We start from the raw sequence: 19,980 nt of genomic DNA on the forward strand, positions 1-19,980 counted from the left end.
TCTTATTTGTAATATTTTTAATTTAATTCAAATAGCAGTATGTCCATTCTTGGCTGACAGGAGTGGAACCCAACGTGGTCTTCTGCTGGTGCAGCCCATCCGTGCTCAAACCAGTTGTACAGAGTGGTTATCTGAGTTACTGTAGCCTTTCTGTCAGCTCTTTCTGGTCATTCTTCTCTAACTTTCTGATCAACAAGCCGTTTCTGTCTGCTGAACTTCCACTCACTGTATGTTTTTCACACCATTCTGAGTATACTCTAGAGACTGTTGTGAGTGAAAATCCCAGGAGATCAACTACAGAAATACACAGAGCAGCGTGTCTGACACCAACAATCATGCCATGGTCAAAATCACAGAGATCATTTTTTTTACCCATTCTGGTGACTGATGTGAACATGAACTGAAGCTCCTGACCTGCCACATGTTTAGCTGATTAGATAGTTGCATAGATAAGCAGGTGTACTGGTGATCATAATAATTTTACCAGTGTGTGTATTTTACTAATTTAATTAATAGGAATTGTACAGGTAAATTTTCTAACTCTGAACCAACATATCCAAATATCTTACTCAAAAACGGGTTTCCAGAACATTCTACGGCGAGACAGCATCCTGCGGAAATTGTAAAAACTACACTTCCTACAGACTGTCGCGTCCAGGCGGGCAGACGTTACATGGACTTGAACTTAATTGGTCCAAATTCTTGTCACTCTCCGTAAAAACCAATGGTTGTTTGAATCCTCGAAGACAGCAGGTCAGTAGGCGGTGCCTGTTTCCAGGAAGTGAGTGGTTCTGTGTCGTTGGAACGTGATTGTGCTGTGATTGCAACTCCATAGCGAGTAAAGAAAATCGTGAAATATCTTGTGCTGTGAAAAGATTTGTGTATTTTAAATCAAATAATGAGTGAGACGAGGAAAGATTTGACGGCATGCTGTTGGCCATGGCACAGCAGCATGAAGGTGGTGTGCAAGAGGTAATATAAACGTGGGGGGTAGGCAGCCCATTATATAATGAGAATTAGAAACCGTTGGAGCTACTGTCGTTTCTAAAGATACAATAAAGTTTTATAATTTGATAGTGTTTTGAAATAGAATTGTTATTTGAAAAAGTTGGTTTTGCCAATGCTTTTCACGTATTGCTTATTTAACTTTTACAATATACAATAATTCTAAATTTGAATGCACTTTTTTAAAAATAATTTTTGAACAGGAATTGTATGGTGTTTTTCATCTTGTGAAAGCATGAATCATGTTGCAAAGATTACTAATAAAGAAAAACCTTATATTAGCTATCAAAATAAAAGGGACTCTTCTCACTGTGAGAAATTGAATAAAGCCACTTCTGATGATGTCATTTTACCTGTGATTGATTTGATTGCATTCAGCACTATTCAGTATACATAGAGCATTTTCTAAAATTATTTACAAGGCTTCTAAGTAAGAGCAAGCTGGTAGAAAAAAAATAATCTGAATGAAAGAAAACTTTTTCTTCAATATTACATTCTCGGGTGTTCATGTTCTGTGTATAACGGTTATTTTAAAGGTATTGTTATCTGCTCTATTCTTTAAATATTGGTCCAGAGCATTCAGAGTTTACCACTAAGTGCATTGTTCTACTTGTTGGTTTTAATAAACAATGCTAAGTATTCACAATCTTGTGTGTATTTAACTATGTTACTAAAAAGTTGCAACATTGTTCTGCTTTTTTTTTTTCAGCTGGTTAATACATTCTTCAGTTTTCTGAGACGCAAGACAGATTTTTTTACTGGTGGGGATTCTGGTGCAGCTGAAAAGGTAAGTGGCAAGATGTGTACACCAAATCGTTTGAAAATGTCACTCCCGCTTTCAGGGCTGACGGATGGGAAAATTAAGTATCATGTCAGAATGTAAAGGAAATGGGTTTGCTTTTTTCTTTCTTTCCTCCTCCAGGGGAAACATATGAGATTTAGCATTTTTTGATGTTATGTAGTAATGTTGTGTTGAAATCTCTCTACCCTTTAACGTTAGTCATTAGTAAAGTGTGCTTCTTTTAAAGGCATATTTGTGAACCATTATTATTGTAGGCACTGAGGTGTATTTTAAGCTATTTATCATATACTACCAAAAGACAGTACTTTTTACTTAATGCAAAAACAGTTTGCTTGTATATAGGTCATTTACTCTGTACCTATTAACAAATATTTTAACTGTATTGCACAAAGTAACATTAAATGAAATCTATGCAATATATATAGACAACCACATATTTATGTACCTTCTTTCCAACAAGTCAAAGCTGCCATTAGTAGTAAATGAAAAGCTTTATCCATGATTTTGTTAAACGTCCAATGCTTAGTCTGATATTTATGAGGGTGAGACATGAAGCATAACCACAATACACAGAGAAAAGAAAGAGTGGAGAAAGTGATTTATATCGTTGCTAAAGCACAACATGAACAGTCTTCAGCAGCTGCAACAGGAATATCATGTCATGTTAAAATAATTGGCCATCAATGTTAATTTAAATGCAGACTTCTATTATATTAGAAGGTATATCATTCCAAAATATGTGAGCCATATAATGAAGGTATATTTAAAGGTAGCAACCTGCTGTAGTAATTTTAGATAATCCTGGGAATTTAGGTAGGATTGCATTGCAATATACAGTAGTAGTCAGAAGTCGGGAAATATCCAGAAATTTTCAAGGCTTTTGATAGTAATGGATACTGGGGATGATAACCAAAGAGGCAGAGTTTCAAAGAAAACGCCATATCTAAAACTGGTAAATGGCAAATTAAAATGGGGAAAAGAACTCAGACATTGGATAGAAGATTATTGGAAAGGTATATTATAGATATCTTGGAGTCATCCTTTCTCTGTTTGCAGACAACACTGGTATTTGGCATGTATTTAAGGAAGAAGCCAACTGAGGACTTGTAAGGTGTTGGTTTCTCAAACTGCAGACTCTGATGTACTTATCTTCTTATGCAGTTGTGCGTTTGTCCCTTCTTTTTCTATCCTGGTCAGATCCAGTTTTCCCTTGTCCCTCGAGACAATAGTGGACAGACACCTTTGTAGTCTGTCACATGGAATAACCTTCATTCTGAAAAAAAAACCAAAACAATAGATTGACATTTACTTAGTCAAACTTTAATTTTGGCCAGTTTTGAACCCAGCAGTGAAGTTTAGGAATGCTAGTACCTTGCAACCCAAGCAAACAAAATAACAGGTTTCAGTTTTGCCAATGCTATTACAAAGGTTTCTGTAACTACCAATTAGCATTTAAAAAGGAGTTTTTCATTCTTAATATTTTTGTGTGCATTTGTATAGAATACAAAAGCCCCTTTTGTCACTGTCATGTTTGTCCATCTGTCTCAGTAAAGCAACTCCGCTCCCAGTGGACCGATTTTATTGAAATTTGGTACACTTGTTTTTCTGTAATACTTGTCAGGAAAGTTTAGTTTTTGTTGAGATATTTCAAATAGAACGAGCTGCACATATTTTTTGTAATTGCAAAAACTTACATTTAAAAAGCTTAAGTGAATTGTTAAAACTGTCTGTCTTAAAACAGAGAAACATTTTGTATGTCCTCAATTACAGAGTTTATACTGTATAAATAGCGGTTATATGCCATAAATCAAATTATACATTTTGTGTAACTGATTAATTTTTCACTTTAGAATAGGCTGACATACACTTCTGTGTTTGTGTGTGTGTGTGGTGTGTATATATATATATATATATATAATATATATATTATATATATATTATATATATATATATATTAAATATATCTGTGCAAAACACATAAACTACTGTATTGTTTTGCAAATATGCATGCATATTAAGGTAACAGTGTAAAGTTTGCCTATCACTAACTGGCTGTAGATAAATATATTTTGTCTAGTTCAGGCCTTAGCAGTTCAGTATAATTGTAAAAGAAAAATACTCGGTTTGTCATTCTTCTAAATGGTATTCTAAATAAAATGGTTGTAACTCTTTTGTTTGTTTATTTCTCCTGACATAGGATTATATTTAGTCTATGGAAAGCTATATTTAGTGTGTACTTGTTCTGATAATTTCTGGATGATATGTACTTGGCTAGATTTGATAAACAGCTTAAATTTTTGTGTTCACTGATTTGGCCCAGTTTCTTGTTTGCCTCAAGTAAGTGCAAAGTCTAGTTTGTCGACCTTGTTTTTTTTTATTATTATTTATTTGTAGTAGTTCACTGAGCTTGTGTACTATTCAAAATACTTATCATCATGACTATTTTATGTGTGCACAAGTTATTTTTATTGATGCAAAGGTGCATTCTATATATAGAGAGCTTTTTCCATGCATTTCCTTAAAGTCTCTTGCTTGTAACAACATTTTTTATTTGTTTCTTTTGGATTGCAGAAGATCATTGCAAGTAATAAGCTGCCAAACAGTGCAACTGCAATGTTTTGGAAAATGTTTTCTCTAAGTGTTTCTTTTGGGATTTGTGTGTAAGCAAATGTGTGTATTTCAGTTTTATAGCTTAAGTAGTATTTGCTATAAATGTTAATTTAACATTAATGTATTGTTTTTCAGTTAGTCAAAGAAGTCTTTTCTCACCACAACAGTTTGGCTCAAAAAGCACAAAAAGATAAAGCAGCTAAACTGGAAAGAGAGGCACGTGAAAAGGCTGAAAGAGCAGCCAAACTTGCTGCTGAAAAGAACAGTAAGCATGATAAAGAAGAACCAAGAATAAAAGAGTTGACAGATGAAGAAGCAGAGAGATTACAATCAGAGATTGAAAAGGTAGAAGTAACAACCCTTTTAATGGCAGTTTTTCAAATCACCCAGTTTGTACAGTAATTCTTTCAACTTCCCTAATTTAATTTGCCTCATGTGTCTTTAGGAGTAAGACCAATTATTTATGACATCTTCCGCTTCTTTCTTTTTCACTTTATCTTTAGAGGTTGTCTCTTCTCTCTTTATTGTATCCCACACATTGACCCAATCCTTCTCTACCTTCATGCCTTAATTTGTTGCTTTTCACCATAACACTTGTTTCCTTCAGATTAATTCTGTATCTTAATTTTGCATTTGTTGTCTTCGCTTTCAGTAAAAACTCCCACAAACCCACCTGATCATTCCCATCTAAATTCTTTCAACTTTGCCTTTTTTCCTGCACCTCTATTAACCATAGTAACTATTTACCAGTCCAGTACATGATAAAACTATTTTCGGAACTTCCATAAACGTTTATCATCATTTCCAGAAATGCTTCCTATTAAGGGAACATCAGAGATGGCCCATTGAACTTTTGCTCACATTACCATAGCATCACTAAGCATCACAACATCTTCCTTTAAAGAAGCAGCATTCCCAGTGGATTTATTGGCATGTGACACACCCTTTATTTTGACAAACCATTTGCCAATGCAGCCAGCAGAGTAACCTTCAAAAAAGCTCTCTCATATCACTGGAAAGAACCCTTTCCAGTGCTTTTACTACATACACAAAATAGAAATACATGATAATGATTCCTGCATGACTCTGAAACCTTCCATCCATCAGTGTCCATGTTTTGACTTTTTTCTTTTCTAAACCCACACTCCTTTGTAGTGTCACCTTCTGCTGTAACTATTATTTAACACATTAACATCAATAGTAACAAACGTAGTGTCAAATCTCTGGTGCAGCCTTGCCTTCATCTCACTTTCGCTATCCTCCACTGCTGTGCTGCCCATTATTCATGTGTGTTCATATGTTTGCATCACTGTAGATACAAATAATCCTCATTTAATTTGGTCAATGCCCATCTCACTACGTCTTTAAAGGAATTGGTTAGGGAAACAAAAAAGGCACTATTTACTTATTTTAGGAGCTGGGCTGTGCATCTTTTTGGATTTATCGCAGACTGTTCTATAATCTACATACAATGCTAATATTTTAGCTGAAAACAATTTTAGTCAACATCTTCTAATTTGATTTCATGCACTGATTAGAATGCAGACTTTTTTAATTTTGCAAAGTTTAAATGGTTTACGTTGAACATTCCAGAATGAAGGAACTAAAGTTAAGTGAAATAAATGACTCAGTATTAGTGAAATGATGAAAAGTTATATTTAACTACTAGTAAATGTCCTCGTTGCTTTTCTGTTGGAGTAAGATGTCCCTTTTATTTTCTTTGATATCTGCAGAAGAAGAAAACAGAAAATAGTACTGCTAGCACAGAAGATAGAACCAGTGAAGTTGATAATAAAGGGGTAAGGTTTTTTTTTTTGTTTTTTTTTTAAGACTGTGACTAGTCTCACCCCATATGTAGTTCTGACTTTTCTGTGTTTAATAGACTAGTTTTGTTGTGCCTTTGTTTTATAAGTGTGCTTTGCAGTTATGCATCACATTGTACTGTTTGCGAGATGCTATCTGCGCCATACCCAGTCTTAAACTCTTGTGAAAATGGACAAAAGTTGATTCAACATTATATTCTACCAGTTACATTACTTCAGGCTTAAAATGCTCACGTTTGCTATTTTCAGCATTAACACTACTTTGCTATTTTTCTTCCATATTTCATAAACTGCAACCACTTATTTGTTTGTGAAAATCCTTTTGATTACACTGGTTGCATCTGTATAAAATCAAGCATACTTAAGATAAAGACCATAACAGGATTCTGCAGTAAAGTGGCCAGTCATTTCATTTATAGAATAGCCTCCTTTGAATGAGAGACTGGATAACATTCTAGAAGAATGTACCTGCTTTTACACTATAAACAGGAACCATGGTGGCTCTACTTGTATATTATTACATCACACATAAGAGCAATATGCTTGCATACTTATCCTCATAATAGATAAGAATTAAATTACTGTATTTCAAGTTTCTTGTTGTGTTTCTATACTCTGGCCTTGAGTTTTAATGTGTTTTCGCTGCCCAGAATACACATTTCTGCCAGCTTTTTGACATTTGCCTGTAGGCAGCTTCACAGAATTTTTCTTTTTTTTTTTTTTGCTGTTTTTCATTCTTTTTATTTTTGTTTTTGCATTAAAACATATGGTATAAGTGTTCTGGAGGGTTATTTAGCATATACAGCTAATTGGAACAATTATTTGTGCTTTTTGGTGTAAAGTTCAATATCATGTTTTAAATATTCTTTTTTCAATGCTTATTTAATTTTTAAGTCTGATTCAGAAGGTGAGGAAGATGAAAAAGATAAAGGAAAAATGAAACCAAACTCAGGAAATGGTGCTGATTTACCAAATTACAGATGGACGCAAACCCTTTCTGAAGTTGACGTGAGTTTGTTTCTGTTATTTGTATATGTAATATTTATTTTTGATATTTCTCTTTTATTTGTAAATTATATTAATTTGTTTAAAGAAGGAAGATCAAAAATAAAAATTCAATTTTTCATTTTAAAAATGATGCTGTATAAAGAGGACTGATGGAAGATTTGTGGCCTAGAGCAGGCATGTCAAACTCATTACAATTGGTGGGCCGCTTCGACTGCCATATGTGCGTCAGCGGGCCGCACTGTAACAAATACTATTATACTATTATACAAAGTTACTGTAGCTTTTTTTCCAATACTGAAAACTTTAAAAAATGTAACACTTAAAAGTTTAAAGAAAAGCAGTTTATTTCCATACAGTTTCCATACAACAGTGTAGAATTAGAGTCTTAGCCTCTTAGCTAGGTCCTTATTATATTATATTCATTATATTCATTGCTTATATAGGAGCCTTACAGTGTGAGATTTATTTCTTTGTCCCGACACTTGGCATCTCTTGTTAGTAACCAGTTCGTCAATATCAGGCTTGAAATCTTGTGCAGCTGCAACTCTTTATAATGGATGAAAGGTGCTCGACGGTAAATCTTGAGCGATGTGGGGTTTGGTAGCTTTCATTAATGAAAACAATTGCTCACAAAGGTAAGTACTTCCGAACATTGACGGTACTCTCGATGCCAACTTACGGATCTGCACATACGAGGGTGGCAGGTAAGCATACAAGCCTGCACACCAACTTCGTTGTATTTTGCCTTCAGAATAGAATCTGACTGCACTTCCATTTGGATATTCTCAGGCGCATTCTCAACGTTGTAAGAGACAGCGCAATGCCCTGTTTGTGTGAACTGACATCATGAAAATGCTCACTGAATTCATTGCTCAGAAATTCAAGTTGGAAAACAAATCCTCCAAAAATCAAATTTTACTTTACTAAGTTTACTTCAAAGTTTATATAATAAAATAAGCCGATATGCAAAAAGCCACCTGACCTACAATAATTTTACAAACTCAAAATCACAAAAATATGTTCATAAACAACTCACCAGCTTCTCGCGTCCACTTCAGATCTTCATCTGTAGTCTGCAGTAACTGTTCGTTACAATACTAGCACAAATTTACATGAAACTAGAGCAAAAAAACGTGAAAATATGCGGCCTATTACTACTTGTGATGGTCATTTCTACCCAGTAGCCAGTCTCAGCAGCCCAGTCAGTAGTGTAGCCTTAGCAGGGGTGGCTCTAGGCTCGTGGCGGCAGAGAAAGAATCGGTGGCCCCTTCGCCTGGCAATGTCAGTATGGTATCTTATGCATGGCGGATGGCCACATCCATTGCGGACACTGCATAGCTGCCTCGTGCTCATGACAAGCTTCTATATACGTGTGTCCGTAACTTGAAACCAAGTGGCGGCCCATGATATTCTCATTACGGCAGAACGTTGTAATACTACACATAGCTTACTGCTCCAACTCTAGCGACATTTGTAAATACAGCGTACTAATTAACAAGAACACAATGTTTTTCGGCCACATTGCCGACAGCTGTGTCGTTATTTTCTCTTTCTGTTTTATATTCAATATATATTGGCGTGGCGGCCCCTGGGATTGGGCGGCACTGTGCAGGTGCACAGTTTGTACATGCCTAAGGCTGCCCCTGCTGCCCGCTGCCTGCTGCAGCCTAGCACTTCAGTTGTGATGCTGCGGCTCATTAACTTTGGTCAAGGCTCGTGGCTATACTAGCAGATGATGTTTCCGGTACCGTAATGCCATGGGAAAACGCGCTTTTGTCAGAAGGCAGAAGTAAGAAAAGTCAATAAGTAACACCGAAGATGCAGAATGATTCAATCACAAACGATAGTAATCATTTTTGTACAAGTTCAGTGCTAACTAGGATCTGTCTGCGGGCCGCACAGATTTCTGTTGCGGGCCGCGTGTTTGACATGCCTGGCCTAGAGTAAGGACCCTGTTTTATAGAATAATACTAAGGTAATATTAATGGACTTTGTGATAAACAGGCCACCTTATGTTCTCATTTAAGGAATACTCTGTCCAAAAATGACCTTTTTCCTCGTCTGTTGTTTACCATTTGTTGTTAATCATAATGGTCAAGAGACAGGTCTTCAGTTCAAAAAGTTTGATTCCATTTGAATGTGCTCCTTAGTTGTTTACAAAAGAATTTTCCAGAAGTGGTTTATTTAGCAATACTTTGGCCAAAATATATCTGTTTGAGATGTTGTTAGTATACGAGTGGCCATTTTGATAATGTTTGCAGTTTGTTTAGCGTTGGTCCCCATAGAAGCTAATTGTGTCAAGAACATTGTTATCTCCATTCTCCATAAAAACATGAGATAAAAAATTTCTTGGCTATTACCACAAACAACATTGGATAAGTAACAAAAAAAAACATCATTTTCAGGTGGTGTATTCCTTTAATCTCAAGGATAATGGTTTTTGGAGTTGTACATTTTTTTTGCTGTTAGTCCTGGAAACAATTTGGACTTGTACATAAGCATGAATGCCTTGATTGTGAAGGATCACTTAAGCTACCCCAGCAACATTAGCAATATGCTGGTAGTGTTCTGTTAAAAAGTTTTCATTTTATTTTTTTTTCCTTCAAAAGTCTTCTATGTGTTCATGTGGAAAGCCTACTGAAAAAGTATCATTCATCGTAAATCTGCACTTGTTGCAATTCCATGTACTACCTTTATACTGTTTGTTGTCAGTGTATTTTCCTAGGTGGATTGACTCATAAAACAGCATATTCCTGATTTAATTAAAAAAATCATAGGACTCTTAAGCTATACAGTGCAAGATAAAAAAAAAATAGAGCACAGCCCAAATGTTTAACTTTCACATACAGACCTGTGTTTGTTTATAGTTTGTCTGTCATTCATGTAGCTTGCAGAATGAACATCTACTGTATACAAACAAATGTGCTAACAAGTGTCTGTATTTTCTTTTAAAATGTGTGTTCTCTTATGTTCGTTTACACAACTTCTTATAAACTTTCAAAAAATATAAAAGTCTGAGGACCATGCCAATCAGTCCTTAAATTCTGTAGTCCATACTTCATGTTTGAAATTGAAGTATGGTGTCTCTATTCAGGTTCATTTTCTTACTGGCCTTGAACTCTTTTCTGTGCTCTAGGATTCTGTTAGTATTTAGTTGAATCCATTCTTCTATCAATCCATTTTCTGCATAACTGGCTCCTCCTAATACATGATAGATCCACACTCATGGTTAATGGTTGGTTAGATGTCCAGACTTATTGAAATGTTTCATCTGTTTTTTTTTCCCAGTGTATTGTTTGGTTATAGCAAAAGTTACATTTCTGTTTCATCATTGTTAACTTCAATGTTGGGATAGTTGGAAAGGTGTCTTTGTAGCTGCTTTTTATGTAGACCATTTTTGCACAAGTAACACTGTTCTGCAGGACCAGTACTTTGGTATTAGTGAAACAATTCATGGCATTTGGCATTCACAATGTTCTGTGAGATATACTTTGCCTGTGTGACCAGTTTATGAGCAGTTCTATCAGAAATTTTTGTCTCCAGAGCTTGCTGTGACATCAACAGTACTGCTTAATGAATATTTTTAAATGATCGTTCTGACAGAAGAAGTTCCAAGCTGGAAATTCATATATATTTTTTTATAGATTTTTCCCTGATTTTTATCCATATTTTAATCTCATCAGTTAGCTATTAATATTTTTCTTTATCTTTGAGTTAAAAAATATACCTAACATGTATTTGTAATAATTTTTGAGATTCATAACATAGACAAGATGTTATAGAAATGTATGTGTAATATCATATAGATTATTGTGATGTCAGTAAAGGAAAAGAAAATCTAAAGTAACTGCTTGTAGAAAAAAGGAAGTGAAAACTCCTAATGTGCAGTATAATGGAACATTCAAGGCTGAATATTTTTTTTATTTGTTGTGGTTTCAATTTGTATATGCCACAGATTGTTATTCCATTTGATGTGCGGTTCAGACTGAAAGGTAAAGACGTGGTGGTTGACTTCCAGAGGCGACACTTAAAAGTGGGTTTAAAGGGACACCCTCCAGTAATTGACTGTGACATGTACAACGATGTGAAAGTAGAAGAAAGCTCATGGCTTATAGAAGATGGCAAGGCTATTACAATACATTTAGAAAAGGTAGGTTTTTACATAGTTATGAAGTTGTCATGTCTGCAGCTTAATTATCACTGAAGAATTCAATGTATCATTAAGTGTGATAATTTTATCGAAAAGCTCAATGATAGTATAGTAATGTGTGGAAAGTGGAGGAAAAAAACTCATCACCCGTGTCTACAGAAAATTAGTAAATATAATTTATAGGCTTCCTTCATTCCTTGTAGTTGGGAATGAAAATTTTGTTGTGTCTGTCTCTCTTAACATTGTTGGATTTCATTCTTTTTTTTATTTTTTGAGTCCGAATATCATTAATTTCCATATTTTAAGGAGTAAGACTGGGCTTCTGAGCTTGATTACATTATCCATATTAGTGGTTAATTCCCAAAACACGAAAATTTGATTGACATTGATATGCAGGATGCTTTATGAAACTTGACAGGGTGACATAACTAAAATACACCTATCTTAGTATTGTTTGAAAGTATTTTACAAGGAATATAGTTTAATAAGCATAGAGTCTTGACGAGGCTGTGGCTATTTATGAAATTTTTAAATGAGAGAAATATGCAACAAAACGTGACGTTCTTCTGTACATAAGCATTGGTAGAATACTGGTGAAGTGCATCATGTAGGGCAAGAAGGTGATACATACTTGGTATGCATTAGAGCCTGGTTTGTACCATTTTATTAGCCAGCATTTTAGGTTGGATTAAGCATTAACATGTTTCTATCATTTTTAATATTTGTAGTTTTTGATAATAATTATGAATCACTGATTGCATTTGAGAAACAGCTAAGATTATATAGTTAAATGTTCATTAATATAACTTTTACAGATAAATAAAATGGAATGGTGGAGTAAGCTGGTAGCCACTGACCCTGAGCTGAACACCAAGAAGATTTGTCCAGAAAATTCTAAGGTACAAACTATAAACAAAGTAATTTCTTTGAAACATTTTATACAAGTATTTTTTTTACATCTCACTATCCTGAATTGGCTGTTATTTGAGTATTTATGTAACCTATTCAGAAAGGATATCCTTTTTAAATACATTTTTTTAAAAGGGAGGAACCAAGAAGGTGTTTTTGTCTTTTAAATGTTTAATTGAACATATTTTTAAAATCATTTTCACCATTAACTGCATATACTGTAATTTATTAAAGGAAAACTTGCTTTTGTTGAATTTATGATGCAAAGTGAAAGCCAAGTATCAATTGTTAAAGTGAGGTTTAGCATTGCCTAGATACATCAAAAATTATTGGTAGAATATGAGTTATGATTTGACAACACTGCCATGTAGCCAAAAATAAATTTTTAAGGATTTTATAATAATCTGCTATCAAATATATATAAAATTCATAATACTACTGTTGTTTTAATTGCCTATTAATAACATAATCATGCTTGCTTTCTTTGTTTCGTTAGTTTGAAGAGGTTTTATGCAGAACTCTTGACACTTTTCTTTGTTTGATTTAAATTGGTTTTGTGAGCTTGAGCGTATTGGGTTTACTTGAAACATGTCTACTTCAGTTCTATTTCTACTCTACACCGTTAAGTCTAATTTATAGAAAGCTGACATGTTTTTGTTGCTGTTTACTTTTTGAGGTTCTAATAGCATATCCTAATGAGCATTTTGAAGGAACATGAATCTGTGTTCACCATCCATGGGTCAATGTTATAAACCCAGTTCATCTAATTTCAGGAAGCCATAATTAATCATGGCAGCATCAGGCACAGGGCAGGAACCAACTGTGGACTGGGCGCCAGTCCATTTTAGAGCCAACAGGCACACCTACACTCACTTACTTATACTAGGACAGTGTAAAATCATCAATTGAATCTAAAACTTCTTTCTTTGGAATTTGGAAGGACAATCAACATTTGCAGTGACTAGAAAGTACAGACTTCATAAAGAGAGTAGACTAGAATTGAGACAGCAAGACTAACCACTGTGTTGTATTGTTTTACGCATACTAAACGGCTTAGACAGATGTATTATGTCTGTACTCTTGTTTTATTTCACTTTTAAAATTGACATTCTAATTTTCTTTACTGTCGTGCATTCTTTTCACTCTGTCACATTTCATTACAAAATATGTGCAGTAGTACATGCAATGACACTTCAAGTAAAAAAAAATGTAAAACATGTAAACATGCTAGTTGTTTTAAATAAAAAATGGTATTCATCCCATAGTAAACTGAATTAGGAGTTTGCGAGGACTTTTTTTAGAAAATGTGAAAGAAGTAGTTAAATGTAACCATTATTAAACATATTTGAATTTTAACCATTAGAGGACATAGTTTTATTAATTGTTCATTATGGTAAGCTGCTTGAGGCAGTTTCACGTTCCAGTGAAATAATTTCAATGTAAGCAATTCAGTGAAATGCTTCAGGGTTGTACTAGTGAACTATATATTTTATCTTCTATTACAGAGTATTCGCTTTTTTAACCTTTCTGTAGTTACTATATCTGACATTTCTTCAGATCAGAAATACAAAAACACTGAAGCATTGTGAGATTTTCTGAATCTGAAATTACTGTGAAATATGTGTTATATCATGTGAATTCAATTTCAGTTTATCTTCCTTATATTGTACAGATTGTTAACAATCAATTTATTAAATGTTAAAAGTTTGCCATTTCAGCTAAACACACTGATTGAATTTGTATCAAAAAAACAGTATTCTTAGATCCATTTTCCTTAAAGGCTTTTTATAATAACAACATTGTACAATAATGTTTAATGTGACCTGATATATTTTGATGTTTTGGCTTGTGGAATAGTTATCTGATTTGGATGGAGAAACCCGAAGCATGGTAGAAAAAATGATGTATGATCAGAGGCAGAAATCTATGGGTTTACCCACTTCAGATGAACAGAAGAAACAAGATATTCTTAAAAAGTAAGTGTATATTGAAAAATGAAATTAGAAAGAGAAATGTACCATGACATATTGAGATATTTTTATGGTATATTTTAATTGTTAAATGTACTGCTAAAGTACATTTTATTTTTGTCATTTTACTATAATGCTATTAGGTAGGAAAACTAAATTGACAACATATTGAAAACAGAGAAAAGTATTTTAAAATGATTAGCTAAAGAAAATGTCAACTATCATATATATTGAGGCAGAAAGAGTTGTAAAGATTGCCTGTGCTGTTTTATTCTACCTTGACTACTGCAAATAGTCTTGATTTCTGTTTTATTATGCGGGTAAAGACAAATAATGTGACTCTACTTAGTGCCACCTTTCAGTTTACATGGTTTTGCAGTCAAGGTCAGTTCAGGAAGGTAAACTATTGCAATAAAATGATTATGAGTTTACTGTACAAGCTAGCGAAGAACCCAAAAATGCCCCCAAGTTACCTTTTTAGTAGTAATGTTGATGTGGTATTACTCTTTTTCTCAAGAAACATAATTGCACTTGGCTTGAAATTTACAGCCTGTCATCATATCATCTCTGCATTGTAAAAGAGACAATATAACTGAATTCTTAATGCTTTATAGGATACATTTTATCTGTACATTAAGTAAAAAAAACCCTTGCATGATGTAGTCCTGAGTGTGTGCAGCTATTGCATGTTTCTTACTGTAATTATAATGCCTACTTCAGGTAAGTCTTTAATATAAGATTACAATTCTTGGATTTAAATGTATTGCTTCCATATTGTTTCTGTACTTGTTTGGATGAAAATCAACTTCTCCGTTTTGTCTGCTAATATTTTACTCTCCTCTAAAAAAAAAATTCTATTCATTTCCGTGCATAATGTCAATTGATTTTTCTTGTTAGCATGCACATTTTTATTTTTTTGCTGTAACCCACAAGTGCTAAACAATACTAAAGCAGTGCTGATGTACAGATTCACTCAACATTTTACAAGTACATGTAAAGCATGTGCTCTTAGTAGTTCAATGACCTGTGCTGACTTCAAACTAATCCAGTATTTTGTTAAACTAAAAGTTTTTTTCTTCTTTAAGATTAACTGTGTGATGGGTATTTTTAGTTGTTATAGAAAAGTGGAGCCTTAATTGTAGTGCTTCAGTACTGTTTTGATGAGTTTGCATTAAGTACTTTATTTTATTTGTGTTCAGCTGTCAAGAGTGGGGAACCTTATGAAATCTCTCTATTATACTAAAAAAAAATCCTTGGACAAGACTTTTTCAGAGCGATACTTTCATGTCCCACGAGACAACACTTTGTGCCAAGAGATTTAACCACGCGCAGGGCTGAAAATAAAAGACAAAGAGTAGATGACAAAGTAGAACATCATAAAGAATTCAAAAAGTTGTCGTGATACACATGCAGAGCAGATTAGAGATAGTGAAAGTACTAAAATTCGAAAGTCTCAAAAAAATGATAGTAAAAATCGCATTAGTGCAAACAAACAGAAATTATTACTTGGTGAAATAACAGAACAGCTAGAAGAGATCGAATATATTGTTCGGATTTAAACTTTAAGTCGGAAACTTGTACATCGTCTAATTCGTGTTGCCATCAGGGAAAAGTAGTTTTTCTTCCCAATGAAGAGGCATATCTGCAAGAATTAAAAGATTTGTTGTTTGGTGAAAGTGAAATACAGATTTGTGAGTGGATGACGTGAAGTGGCTGGCGCGTAGCGCAGGCAGGGGGGTTGGCGAGCGAAGCCCCCTAGTAAATGTCAGTCAGTCATTGTCCAGCCCGGTCACAGGGGTCTGCTGGAGCCAATCCCAACCAGCATAGGGCACAAGGCAGGAACAAACCCCTGGCAGGGTGCCAGCCCACTGCAGGGCACACACCAAGCACACACTAGGGACAATTTAGGATCGCCAGTGCACCTAACCTGCATGTCTTTGGACTGTGGGAGGAAACCGGAGCACTTGGAGGAAACCCACGCAGACATGGGAGGGAGAACATGCAAACTCCATGCAAGGAGGACCTGGGAGGCGAACCCAGGTCTCCTTACTGCTAGGCAGCAGCGCTACCAGTGTGCCACCATGCCGCCCTCCTAAGTAATAAAAAAAATTCTAGCAAACACTTATTTTTAATGAGACAGAATTGCATTACAGCTCTTACTGCTCTTGCATTGATTGTCATGCAGGATATAGTTTTTGATTATTGTGTTTTCTGCATTACGATTTGTAATGCTAAATTTAGGTCTAACACTGTAATCTGCCAATAATTGCTAATATCCACATTGGTGTGTTACAGAGAAAGAAGAAATTAGAATATTAGTTTTGTAAATTACTCAAGGTGTCATCATTTGGATACTTTAATACTTATTCTAATTACTATCATTGTTAATTATTTTTTGCCATGGCTCAATATACTTATCATTATTCGTACAGTTTTACTTGTACTAACCCACATTGTGAGGTGGGCCAACATCAACTTGAAATAACCTTTTTCCCATCTTTCTCACCACATGAGGATGAGGTTAAAACTCAAGATGAAGAAAACTGAGTTTTATCCTAACCTGTGCTGTGCTGGTGTGTTAATGTTGAAAGGTCTTTATTCATTTTCTTTCTTCACATATTTTTAGTAGATATGAAAAGTGACAAAAATACTATGCGACGTTTTCATCTGTGATATAAGTTTAGTGAATATTTGCTATTCCAGTAGGACAGAAAAAAAGCCTGCTTGTTATTACAGACAGCTTAGCAGCTGCTGGATATTGCAGTAATATAATACTTTAGTCCCTGTAGTTGTTACATGATAACATTCTTGATAAGGATTGTTTTTCAAGAGGAGAGCAGCTTGCGACCGACACGGAGGACACAGTATTACAAGAAAGCAATAAACACTATCATGAGTATAGTTTTGAAGCAGGTATAACTTGAACCTTTGAGATATAAATTAATAGTTCAGCTTAATTGTGAAATATTTAAAAATGATGAAAAAGACACTGTCAAGCTGAACATATTAACTTGTATATTAAAGGTAGAGTCCTTTTCTTTGTGTGTTTTCTCTTTTAATTGTAGGATTTTTTGAGAAGTCAAAGTTCCTCTCATAGTTCAAAGACCCGATGTCATAGCAGTTAAGGACAGTCCTTTGTCCCAGTGTGAGAGTTAACATGTGTATGCTGCAGGTTAGGAGCAGCTCTTCACTTTTATTCTGTCTCCACCAGGGCCAGTAAAGCATATTTAGAAAATGGATGAATGTCTTAGGCTATATGAAATAGGTTTGTATTAATACCTATTTATATTTTGATATAGATGTAATCTTTCTTTAAGTATTTCCAGTCTACTGAAGTGAAATAAATAAGAACAATGAGCTTAGTAGAAGATATGTGCATTAGAGGTGAAACATTAAATTCTTCATTTCAAAAGAATACCAACTTTAGTATTTGTTATTAGTATGAGGTTAATGTGGATTGATCTAAAGGACCATGAAATTAATAAACATTCGACTTTATTTTAGTATGCTTATGTGGTATTCTTCTACAGTCATTATTCTTGTTCAATTTGTTGCAGGTTTATGGAACAACATCCAGAAATGGATTTCTCTAAAGCAAAGTTCAGCTAAAATAGAAACTAGCAACCATTTTGAAGGTGTGACAACAGTCAAGTAATGAAAATGAAAATGGTTTACATGGATGAAACACAAACTTTTTGTCTTCGTTTTGATCTGGAGGGAATGTGTGACATTTTATATTGGTTATCTACAGATCAAATGGTTTTGCCTGTTTGTGACTGTTATGAAGTTCATTTTTATTCTGGTCTTATTTTGAGTGCTACCATGGCCTATACACATCTCGTAAGTATGAGCTATGCGATGGATAGAAACTTAAATAAATTCCCAATTACTTTGTGTATGCCTAGTAGAATGAACACTGCCCCAGTTTAACTCTCTGAAGTGCTGTTACCAATGTTGACCAAGCCAATAAATTTTGTCATCTTTAGTTTGTTACTTACATATTGTATTCCCAAAATCTACCATTTTGTTTTATCAATAAAAAGTTAATTAAAATTACATTTTTGAGAATTAATATTTCATGGTTTGATTTACTAAGGTGTTTTTTTTCTTTTTTTCCTGTATGAAATGGAGTATTAAACACAGGTAGGTACATTGCCTTTACAATATAAAACCTCATATAACACAGAAAGCCAAAATTAATAATTTATACAAAAAGTTATCATAATAACTGTCAACCTGTTACTTTTTTTACTTGTATGCAATGGCTTATTTTAATTTGTCTCATGTGGCCATGAGAGAGGTTTTACCTGTAAGAGCATTTTCTCTGTTAACTTGAAACTTATCCAAAGTAAAACAATGGTGCTGCAGATAATTTTGCTGTCCCACTTTTATTAAACCAAAGTCTAATTTATGCATGTAGCTTTGCAATGGACTTTTAATATTCAAGGTTTCCTCTGAGCTTTCCTATTTTTTTACCACAATAAATGCAGATTGTCTGTCCTTAATGCCAACTTCGAGCAGATGCTTGTAAATGTGTTAATGTGCCTTATGCTTTATGCTTATTGCTACTCAGGTCAGCTCTTGCTTACTGTGACCTGCAGTGCCAGATTCTTGAGCACATTGAAATGTTACTTTCTATGGTATTTTAATTTCAAAGTATTAAAGCTCAAAATTATATTTAATAAGATTTGTTGTGTTATTTTTATGTTACGAGAAAAACCTTCATGTGGAAAAAAGGAAATGCACTGTTTGCATAAGTATTCAATCCAGACACTTTAATCTGTTGCTGGTTCAACTACAAATATTAAAGTCTTTTGGGGTAAGTGTGTACCAGCTTTGCACACTGAGTATCATTTTGGCCCGTTCTTCCAGGCTGGTTTGCTTCAGCCTTGTCAGAAGGCACTTACACAGCACTGTTTGCCAGTAGTGCCATACTCCATAACAGTCTTCACAAACGTGTGTTAAAAAATTCAGAACAAATGCAAAACTGGAGAATATGCAAACTTTACACAGATAATGCTCAGACACAGGATTTCAACAGGATAGTAACATCTTTAGTATCGTACTGTTCACAATTTAAAGATACTTGTGATTTGTTTCATTTAACTTGTCCTACCTCTGTTTGATGTGGGAAGATGTTACTTGATTAAAGTGTAGTTTTTAGGTATATTCTCATGCACTGCTAAAAATGACATGCCATTTTCTTTTTTTATTTTAAATCCTAGTAAAACTTTAAATTTGCTATTTTTTTTATTAGCCAGTTCTCCATGTAATGAATATTGTTGTATTTGTTTTCATAATAAAGCCAGATATACTGTATTTAATTATACCTTTTGAGTCCTCTGACCTTTAGTCAACTGAAGCATTGTAATGATGGAAGGAAAATCCCTAAATGACCTGAAATGGCACCTCAGTATAAAAATGTGTTTTTCAAAATGTATTCCATGCAAGGCTGAGAACTGAGTTGATAAGGTCAGTGGTTTTCTGGTTATTGCCCTACTAAAATGCTCTTTACCTATTTATCAGCTGGCTTGAGAAACATGTGGGAAAGGAATCATGTACATTTTTTAGACTTTTCTTTTTAACAAGATGTTACTTATTATACTACTTTATAACATTTGCTTTAACTGACTTTACCTATATAAAAGGTCAAAACAGAAAAGAGCCATTCATAATGTTCATACTGTATAATAAAACAGTGAA

The 19,980-nt window shown here is 34.2% G+C and overlaps 1 protein-coding gene across 1 annotated transcript; it reads left to right on the forward strand.

Moving 5' to 3' along the window:
* Positions 1-765: 765 nt before the first annotated feature.
* nudc (nudC nuclear distribution protein) lies at positions 766-18,333 on the forward strand. The gene is made up of 9 exons (XM_028818932.2): positions 766-972; positions 1,715-1,792; positions 4,553-4,762; positions 6,151-6,216; positions 7,135-7,248; positions 11,204-11,398; positions 12,214-12,297; positions 14,165-14,283; positions 17,835-18,333. The coding sequence occupies exons 1-9, from the start codon at positions 928-930 to the stop codon at positions 17,884-17,886; spliced, it is 963 nt and encodes a 320-aa protein (XP_028674765.2). The 5' UTR covers positions 766-927; the 3' UTR covers positions 17,887-18,333.
* The last annotated feature ends 1,647 nt before the right edge of the window (positions 18,334-19,980 follow it).

Source organism: Erpetoichthys calabaricus, chromosome 14 (assembly GCF_900747795.2).
Source record: "Erpetoichthys calabaricus chromosome 14, fErpCal1.3, whole genome shotgun sequence".
Classification (NCBI taxonomy): domain Eukaryota; kingdom Metazoa; phylum Chordata; class Cladistia; order Polypteriformes; family Polypteridae; genus Erpetoichthys; species Erpetoichthys calabaricus.

What these genes read in the sequence shown, in the direction of transcription:
- nudc (XM_028818932.2), top strand. Translation starts at nt 928, where the DNA reads ATGCTGTTGGCCATGGCACAGCAGCATGAAGGTGGTGTGCAAGAG. An exon ending in GTGAAGTTGATAATAAAGGG is followed by an intron (nt 6,217 to 7,134) that starts GTAAGGTTTTTT and finishes TTAATTTTTAAG; the next exon opens with TCTGATTCAGAAGGTGAGGA. An exon ending in AAACCCTTTCTGAAGTTGAC is followed by an intron (nt 7,249 to 11,203) that starts GTGAGTTTGTTT and finishes TATATGCCACAG; the next exon opens with ATTGTTATTCCATTTGATGT.